Source organism: Cupressus sempervirens, chromosome 10, assembly GCF_028749045.1.
Source record: "Cupressus sempervirens isolate cs-2001-9-10 chromosome 10, ASM2874904v1, whole genome shotgun sequence".
Taxonomy (NCBI): Eukaryota; Viridiplantae; Streptophyta; class Pinopsida; order Cupressales; family Cupressaceae; genus Cupressus; species Cupressus sempervirens.
In genome coordinates this window covers 210,752,484-210,762,606 of record NC_143127.1, presented here as the reverse complement: position 1 = coordinate 210,762,606, position 10,123 = coordinate 210,752,484, and the positions used below count along the sequence as shown (strand labels likewise).

The 10,123-nt window shown below is 34.0% G+C and overlaps 1 protein-coding gene across 1 annotated transcript; it reads left to right on the top strand.

Moving 5' to 3' along the window:
• Nucleotides 1-5,594: 5,594 nt before the first annotated feature.
• On the top strand, nt 5,595-9,779 carry LOC149533377 (uncharacterized). The gene is made up of 2 exons (XM_089805415.1): nt 5,595-6,681; nt 6,962-9,779. The coding sequence occupies exons 1-2, from the start codon at nt 6,410-6,412 to the stop codon at nt 9,300-9,302; spliced, it is 2,613 nt and encodes an 870-aa protein (XP_089661541.1). The 5' UTR covers nt 5,595-6,409; the 3' UTR covers nt 9,303-9,779.
• The last annotated feature ends 344 nt before the right edge of the window (nt 9,780-10,123 follow it).

The following is a 10,123-nucleotide window of genomic DNA, read 5'->3' as shown; positions in this document are numbered from 1 at the left end:
TAGAAAAATTTAGAAAATTATTATGACTGTATTCTTTTAAAACTCTTTCTAATTCAATTATAGAAAATTGGAAGAAAATAACAAATTGAACAACTAGGGCTTGAACTTTAAATTTGTCATGTGATTATCATGAGTTTTCTAAATAAAGTTAAATATTCTTCTCATATCTCAAATAATTTAATTGCAAAATTAATTGGAAAAACAAAACATTAATTGAGAGGAAAACATGTTGTAGCTAAACTTATACATGCATGTGAAAATAAATATACTAAATATACAAAGCTAAGTATATTATGGTTGTATGATTTGAGAGATCAAATGTATGCAAAAATATTAATTGAATGTTTATTTTTATTTTATGAAATTATAATTTTATTTCCAGATTAAGTTCTTTAATTTTTTTTCTTATGATTAATTATTAATTTCAGAATAAAAAAAATAATTTTAAAAAATATTCTTAAAAAATAATAATAATTGATTAATTTCAAAAATTAAACAAATATTATTCATTTAGTTATAAAGTGAATGTTAACATTAGTGATTTTTAAAGTCTAGTTAAACTCATAGTTGCATATAAATGAGTTTATATTTATTAATGCAAGAGAGAAGTTAATATATAAATATTTATAATTTTATTATATTTTAAGACGAGTTATCTAGTTGAGTTAACTTTATAATCATCTAGTTATGAATATTTAAATATTATGAGAGAAATTGTAAATAGTTTAATTATAATTATAATTTCAAATTTGAGTTATCTTGAGTTGCATTATGAATTAAAGGAAAAGTAAATATTAATATTAGACTTAAACAAAAATTTAAATTAATATTTTAGAATGAAATTGATATTCAGATCTAATCTAATAATAAATATTTATGTTATTAATTAAACCATTCATGATTTAAGACTATTTAAATTAATAACATGATAATATTACATGGTTGATAACCTTTATCCAATTGTGAAACGATTATGAAATGAAAACTTGAATTTGACACAAATCATTTTTTATGGAATTATATTTAAAACAAAAAAAGACTAAATAACTACACTTGTTTAAAATGCATGTCAAGATGTCATGTTTTATTTTGTGGTGGGTTTGGGGCAAAACCTAGTAGTTTGACTAGATAGACATGTTTACCAGAGGCTTGAGAAGTAGTTGTTTTTGTGATGCTTTTATGTGATGTTGTTTTGTCATGATTATTTTATTCCCAACCGATGTGCTATATCCACGTGCTCATGTGATGAGATCGAGTTTTTTTTTTGTAAGCTTGGGCATTGTGATTTTCTTGGTATAACATATGAGGTTTTCCATCAGTTATCTAGTGGTGCTTTCGAGTTGCTTGTATAGGATTGAAGTGGATATTGTAATTTATCTATTAGTGTTTTCTAGATGCTTGTATAGGACTGAGGTGAATATTCTGATTTTATGAGATATACTTCAATGAGTGTAGGGTAGGTTATCTATGTGTATGCTGAGATGTGGCTTGCAATGGAGGCTAGAGCCCTAAAGAGGTTGCCTAGGTAACCCATTGTAAGTTGTATTAATAAGCGATAACATTTCATTAAATGGGTTAAAATGAATTAATAAGAGTCAATATTTTACCTCGATGATGCCTCAAGTGCTAGTGTAGGCTAGGATGAGAGTAGAGAGGATGCTTAGTTGTGACCTTGCCTCATTAGTATGCCTTGTTTTTAAGAAAGGATACTGATGTTGCATAGAGTCACTAGGGGGTCAGAGTCCAAAGAGGTTGCTAGGGTAACCTTAGAGTTGTCTCATGTGATGACACTCACCCACATGCATATTAGGTTTTCTATGTGTTTTTGGTGCCTCTGGGATTAGATGTTACTTGTGTACTTGGTACCTTTGAAATAGATTGCTATTGGGATTCCTTGACCTAGATTCTTATTACGATTTTAGATTGTTATTTGTTTGGGACTTGAGATTATCTCCTTAGGATAGTGGGAGTGGGCCATTTATGTTCCACAAGGTCAAGTGGTAGTGTTTCCTATTCCATTGAGATCCAATAGCTGGATGTTGATGCTGGATGTACCCTGTGCAGTTGTTCCATTCTTCTAATATTGTGATTATGCTCTATGATCATATTCTGATTTATTGTAATTTGATTTTGAGGTCCTATGAGATGTTGTATCTTATCTTGATGTATATTCTTTTAGCATTCATACCCTGTGACTTGTACAGAGGATGACTATACATGTTGGATTATGCTATGTGGCATCTTATGTACTTGTATATTATTTCATTTGATTCGTACTTATGGTTATTAGATAATGTGGATTTTTGTTATGTATCACTTTTAATTTTTAATAAGACTTATGCATGTGATTCAATGTCATGGAACCCTTGAGAGCTGTAGATGTAATTGTATTGCTTCCACTATGTTTTATCTTATTTTAATCTTTCAAAAAAAAAGTTTAGCAAACTTAGTGACATAATAGGTTAAGTTCTTTTGGGTTCTTTGGCGAGGCATTACAATCCTAAATATTATGAATAAACAAAGATCACTATCTATAAAAATTGGTTATGAAGAGAGAAACAAAAAGGTACAAATGGAATCAAATAAAGGAAAAGTAAAGAAGTATGTTGATTCTCTTGAAATTCCCATATAAGAAGAAAGTAACAAATCAAAAGGAATTCATGTTCCATAAAGATAATCACTTTACAAAATGTTAAGAACACATGTAGAAAGGTCTTTCAACAAAGGTGTACATTTAACCAGGTTCCATAATCCTTCCTTTGGTTATTATTTAACATATGACAATAAACTATATTACTCATATGATAAATTCTATTTGGAACAAGCAAAGAAATTTCTCTAGGTTTAAGAGTAGGAACTAAATTTCTTTAACTACTCAACTTTACTATAGTTAGTGTTATAGATAGAATATCTATTGGTAAATAGTACAATCTAAAGAACTATTTTTGCATATCCTCCAAAAGACAAGAACAAAGACATCTTTATCGAGAAAAAAATGAAGAACTCAAAAATATAGAAAAATAAGAAAGAGAGAAATCCACATGAGTACAAAGTTGCCTACATGCCCTAAATAATGGAGAACATTGGTATTTAAACATATGTTGTTCAAGTCAAATGGACGATGAAAAAATAAATTTTCTTGCATTAAGAAGTATAAGTGAACATACAATGAGATTTTGAGGTAATTTTACGACCAATGGTTTTGGAAAAGAAACTCTTAGTTTTGATAATGGAAGAATAACAACATAGAATGCTTTGTATTTTAAAGGATCAAAGCACAATGTCCCAAGTGTAAATCATTTATGTGATCAAGGTATTCTCTTATATTTCATACAAAATGACACAAAATAAAGAAGTAATACGGATGGAAAATGCATATAGGATAGTTAATAATGTATACATTCTTAGTGAAATAAAAATTAGAGAGTGTTTTATGTGAAAAAAATGAAAGTTTCCTATAATACAAAAGTTAGGGAGACATAAACATTGCAAATATTTTCAAAATCAATAAAATAAAATGAAACTTAGGTTGCTTGACTCTCTTTAAGTAGAGTTAGTCAAGCATAATACCCCTTGTAGCTTATATATCAATGTTATATGGAAGAGGGCTTGATTCTAGTTAAGTTATGGGAAAAAATGTCCACCTCTTTTCCATATCAAACATGTATCATCCCCTTTTTTGGTCACTATTCTACAATTTTATATAACACAATCATAATTCAACATAAACATTTGGACATGTTTAACAACTTCTAGACTCATACACATTTCTTCTTTCATAAAACTTGCCATTGGAGTGAGAATTCAATAATTTGATAAGTCACAACTACTTTATTTATGAAATAAAAGTGCACCATTTATTATAGAGGGGCCTATTACAACATTTACTATGCAAAATTTGGATTGATTTCTCTCTTCTTTATGGAGGTACACATTTACCTTTATCTTGCAATTATTTTAAGACATTGGTACTTGTGGAGGTTTGACTTGTCCTTCTTATCATGCCAAAGTTTAGATATAATTGTTTTCCTAAAGTTTTCTCTTTCTCTACTTTACGTGAGCAAACATTTTTTTGTACTAGGATCCTTTTATATTGTACAAGGATACATACTATGACTCATATTATTGATAGCCATTTTTTATTACCTCATTTACACTTGAAGACGAGTGTTTGTGGAATTGGTTAATATTATTTCACCTTATATTAAGTCTACTTAAGTACATGAGGAAATAATAACTTATATCATTTCCTTGATTGATGGAAGCATATGCCACCTTGATTGATGGTAATTAAGGGCCACATCCCCCTCATCAATGTTAGTTCACTTTGTCATGAAGAATATTTCTCTGAACACCTTTGTTCCTGAAGTTGAGTTAATCCTTCAAATAGTTTCTCTCCTACAAAGTTTGTTATTTTGACTTAAACTATCGTGGGATTATGTGTTGTAGTAATTTCCTTCATTTTCGTCTTAAACACCTTGAATAAATATATTGGAATGTTGTTATCTCCAATTATGTCAACATTATGAATTCATCACATTTTATTATTTAGTCTTTAGGCATATTTGTATTTATTACAAATTCTAAGAGTGTGAATAAAATCACAAGATTCTGGCGTTAAATAAGACATCCACCCAACTCTTTGACTTCTAGCTCTTGAAGTAGAGCATAATAAGACATTTATAACAACAAATTCCATAAGATATTAACTAATTTTTTTTTTCATGTTTGTTAACGATACAAACAAGGGGAAAATGTGAGTTTAGATGTTTAGTAAAGCAATAACAAAAAAGTGTCAAATAAAACAACACTATAAGAGATTGTGGACATTTATGAGTGCGATAGGGATGCATCATAGAATTATAAATGCTAAATAGTGTGTTAGGTCCATACATATGATTTAGGTAGCAAATGAATATCAATAATATTAGCTTGTTTTCTAAATTTGATGATAAAAACTGTACACACAATCAAAGCGATTATGGAAATCTAATAGTTCTAAATAAATATTAAATTATTAAAATTATAAAATATAGACATCTTATTAGTTGGATAAAATCAAGGTAGAGGAAATACCTATGTGAGATTTAAACTTTCATCTTCAAATTTTTTTATTAATCTCACAAGAAACCTTCTAAATAGTGGTACATGCCCCGAAAGAAAATGACAAAATAATTATTTACAAGTCACCACGAAAAGGAGGGGACCATCAAAAGAAGAGACAAATGCATTTACAAGGTGCAAATACATGAACCCTAGATTTCTCTCGCTCAAAATGAAAGGAAAACAATAAAATATGACATCCTAGTAATGCAAATACAAATTTGATTTCGTAAAAAAATGACGTCTGATGCAAGCCTGGATGTGCTGTTATTAGCTAGCCAGGTAGAACGTTCCAAGCCTTTAATATGTCTGCTGAGAGTATTTATGGGAGTTTTGTCAAACAGGTGTAATTATAAAAGTGGGTATTTCCCATGAAATCCAAAAAATATTCAGGAGGCAATTCAATCCAGATTCATGATATGTAATTTTGTTATTGCTGTTTCCATTGGCTCTTTGACCAAATGCAACTTCTGTGTAATTATAGTATAATAATAAGACTATCCTACTAAATCTCAAATCATACCTGGGTTTTGAACTGATAAAATAGGGTTTTCAAATATCATAATCAGGGGAACAGAATTGTATGACAGTCCCATCTCAGGTTATCCTCTTAAAGTAGCCAAGTAAATTGTGGATAGTGGAGTAACTTTAAGAAACACGGAGCTTTTCCCTATTTTGAGACTAGAACTGCTTTTACATTCCTGTAGTCTGATTTCCCCCCCTTTTATACCCTCTCAGAAAGAAAGATTCTGACCTTTTTCTGTTTTATCTGAAAATGACATAGTTTGCATATGCAGTCTGAGTTAGGCTCCATACTTCTCACCATGATCCTGAGTAAGGCCATTTAATCATTTTAAATGTTCTTGTCAATGTCAGCCTCATAATGCCTTCTCACTGGTCCAAGATCTGATTATCTGGGCAATGCCATCAAATATATGTAGCTGAAATGTATGTCTAGGGTTTTTAGAAGCTTAGGAATTTAAGCTTTACCTATGTGCTAGTTGTTATAATCAATTTCCAATGATGCTCATCTCGTTCTGTTAGTGGTATCTCAAATCCCAATGCGCTGAATTATATTGTGATGGAATTCTTACACTCAACACCTGCACATCAGTCCAGTCCAGCTGTGCACAAAACACCATATAGGTAAATACATAAAATGTATGCCTATACGTAAAGATATACATTTCACATGTGCATAGGTATGAGAAGATGAAAAAGGTATAAGAAGGATAAACATATATTTCCAAATCATTCGCTCCTTGGCCACTATCTGGTCGGATTAGGTCAGGTTAGGATTCACTCAATGGGTTTTTTGAGATGTGAATGGTGTTTCTGCGGGCATGCATGTGATGGGAATGGTGGTTCAGAAAGAATCAGAGGAGGTGTTCTGTCCAACAAAGGAGCAGTTGTAACCATAAATTCCACTGGCACGGGCATTCTGATTCATAGGGCACTGGTGCTCACTACTTATGGGACTCTCCCTTCTATAACTGCCGCGGAGGACTCCGAGATCTTGGTGAAGAGGACGGCCTCGGCAGATTCACAAGTTTGTAGAAGAAAACTTGCTCCAGATAGGTATATTTAACAGCTTTTGTGCGCAATGGGTAACGCTCATTTATTGTTGTTGTATGGTGTGTTTGAGTTCAGTATAGTATGAAATGTCTATTTTCTCGTGACGCAAAACTTGGTTTGTAGCAAATGTAACTGCAAAAGGGCAGATTTCGCTTTATCGCTTAAGCGAAAAGTTCTTCAGCTTTTAATTACATTGTTCTTTTTTCATTTGGGTTTTGCATGAACGGCTTTTTTGGCTTAAATCTGAGCAGCATAATGATTATCTGTTCAAATTGTTGTGCAGATTCTTTATCGCTAACTCAGTTCTGGATCTCACTATTGTTGCATGTGATCCAACTGAAATTGAAGCTGTCCAGCCTCTCTGTCTGCAGAATTCCGTTGCTCCTTGTCTTGATTTTGGCAGCATTGTTCATCTTCTTGGAAGACCAATCACTGAAGGACATGAGAATGATTTGATGGTTGGGGATGGTCGAATCACAGTTGGTACTGATACGCTGATTAAGTTTGCTTCTACGGATGGGGTGATTTGGAGCCCTGGATCTGCAGGTTTTGACAATCATGGTAATTTGGCATTCGTCATTTGTGATCCAATGAAGCTTGTTCCTGCATCTCAGAGGAAAAGGGCTTCCGCTACTACGTTTTGGAGAAAGGACTTGCCAAAGCAGTTTGGGATTCCAGTTCCAGTGATCCGGCATTGGTTGAACCAGAATTGGAAGGGCAACATTGAGGAGCTTGATAGACCACGGATTCCTGCCAGACTGAAGGCTTACCAAAAGGGGAGGAGCACTGAATCTTCTGGTAATTCAGTAAAACTCAGGTCGGTCCACAAGGGAAATGGAGAGAGTCTAGAGTCCTCCGACAATTCAGCGAAGTTCTTCAAGCAGATTGGAGAGGACGAGGAAGTGTCAAGCACCGAGGTAAGGCCTGGAAATGCATATTTTGATAGATTAGGCAGTTCTTCCAGAGAAATCCAAGTAGATAAGAACAATAGCTTGACATGGTACACACCGCCGAATGATCTATATTTTGACGAACCAAGAATGCCGGAAGGGAAAAGGGAGATCCAAAATGGGTTGATCAACAACAAGGAGAAAAGGCAGCCAGCGCAAGATATTGGGGGCTCGAGCAGTAGCACTCCTGTACAACTAAGGGAAGAATGTCTGAATAATGAGAGATTCTTTTGTGCAGATCAGAGTGGGCCTAGAAATGAGGACGAGTATCTAGAAGATAAGAACATCATTATTGCCTGGGAAGGTCAAGAAACAGAGGGACCCAGTTTTATGGCGGATTTGAAGGGTCCACAAAAGCTAGATGAACAGAAAAAAGTGTATAGAGAAAGTAACCCTAACCAGAAGGTAAACCTTTCTGTACCACAAACTGAAATTAGGAATGAACACCAGTTGCATTATTTCTCAAATTCAGCACAGATTGAGTCTGGTGAAACTATTTCTGCTCAAACTTGTGTGATCCACCAGGAGAAACAGCTAATAAATGAAAAGGGAAAACATCAGCTTGTGGAAATGAAGTTGAAGGATCCCATGCCAAGCACTGCCATAAAACTGGGTGATGTTGAAGAGAAGAAAGGGGGCATGAGGAACATATCAAGTGTTCAAGATGAGTCGGCAGGTCCTTCTCGTGAATATAGGAAAGCTTGTAAGAAGGACGTACTTGACGATCTAAGCGCAAAGAGTCAGAGGAAAGAAAAGTCATCATATATGAAAGGGATCTGGAGGAGGAATGTGCCTGAAAGCACACGGTCTAACATTCTTATACAAGATGAGAAATGTGGGGAAAGATCCATTATCTGCCCACAGTTCAGGGAGCCAATGCCAATCGTTTGTATAAAACCCAAACATACGGAAGAAAACAAACACAAGGATGAGAAATCATTGACCCTGCAAGAGGTTTTCCAGAAGAAAAATGTCGAATGCACAGAATCCAATTTTTCCGCTGAACATGATCAAGCTACGGGGAGCGTAAAGAATCTGGTAGATGTTAGAAGGCCCATTTTAACTACCCTTGCTTCAGAACTGAATTGTGAAGAAGAACAAAAACAATCTGAAGAGGGCTCTGCAATTACGTCCAAAGATATAGAAGTAATAGCGGACGTAGGGATTTCTCGAGAGTACCAGGGTGGAGAGTTTGCAGCAAACGAAGCTTGTTCAGAACATGGGTCAGAGAACGATTATGAAATCAAGATGAGCCATGTGAGCTCTTGGATTCAGGCAAGCAGTCAAAGATACACGGACAGTAGTGACGTTGAGACATTTTATTCAGCTGAAACAAGAGAGAGCCGGAATTATAGCCCCAGAGAAAGGAACGAAAGGAAGAACAGCCCACAAGTGAGGCGAAGTCAAAGTTCTCTTAGTACCGTGAGAGGAGTTCAGAGTTGGAATTGCAATGAGAGGGATTCAATGGCAGGAAGATCGAAATCTGTACACCACTCCCGCAAAAATCAAGTGCATCCTTCTTGTAGCAGAAAGATAAGTGTAAAGATTCCCTCCTACAGAGGTCCCGATTACTTCGGACCAACTGTCTCATCCATCATGAAGAAACGGAATTTGGATTCAGCCAACAATAACAAAGGAACCTTTCCTCAGAGCTCTCCAAGATGGATATTCTGATTTAAGACATAGCAGTTGCTGAAGCTTGATCCTGCTGTCCTTGCAGTGAAAGAGCAGGAATTGGCCAAGTAGGCCTTTAGTTCTTCAGGATACATGTGCAAAATGTTATTTTAGAAGATGTAGATGGTTTGGTTACAATCTAAGTAACCTTATATTTAAGTAATCTGTGTTATAGATCTATTTGGATATAGAAGACATTGCTACAGATTAAGTGCAATTGTTAAAAAATCTAGGCAAGTAGGTTACAAATTGGAATATTTTTAGGTTTCACTCCTTTTGCTAAAAGGGTGTTGTTGATTAGAAGATAAAACATGTTTTGAAGGGATCCGAAATCCTGTATAAACAGATTTTGCCGGGGTCCCAGGAGGTCAATGTTAATTTGGAATGTTCAGGGGAATATTTCCCTTCCGAAACAAGACAGTGTAGTGCCAGACAGACAAGAACTTCAATCAATTGGTAAGTTCAATGTGGAAGAAATTTATTTTTTGTTTATTTTTAATGAGAAACTATAACTTCAAGAAGATCTATGTTAGATAGAGTGAAGGCCTTCTAAGATCATCAAATCCCATCTCAACAATGATGAATAGTACTTGGTTGTCTGTTTATTTATTCTAGTTTAAATATATGTATTTGTGTTAGGATGTTAGCCTTGCATTTGGTTATCCAAAAGGGAAACCAATAATGTACTTGCCTGAGTATCTTATTTGCTTGACCATATATGTTCACTTGAAAGGTTGGAATTCTGAGATTTTCATTTCATCAGAATTGACTACAATTAAGTTGTCATTTCAAGTTGATCCTCAAATAAAAGAACCCAGTAG

Excerpts from the sequence above, each read along its gene's own strand:
- LOC149533377 (XM_089805415.1), top strand. The coding sequence starts at position 6,410 with ATGGGTTTTTTGAGATGTGAATGGTGTTTCTGCGGGCATGCATGTGAT. Across the intron at positions 6,682-6,961 it reads AGAAAACTTGCTCCAGATAG|ATTCTTTATCGCTAACTCAG; the intron begins GTATATTTAACA and ends ATTGTTGTGCAG.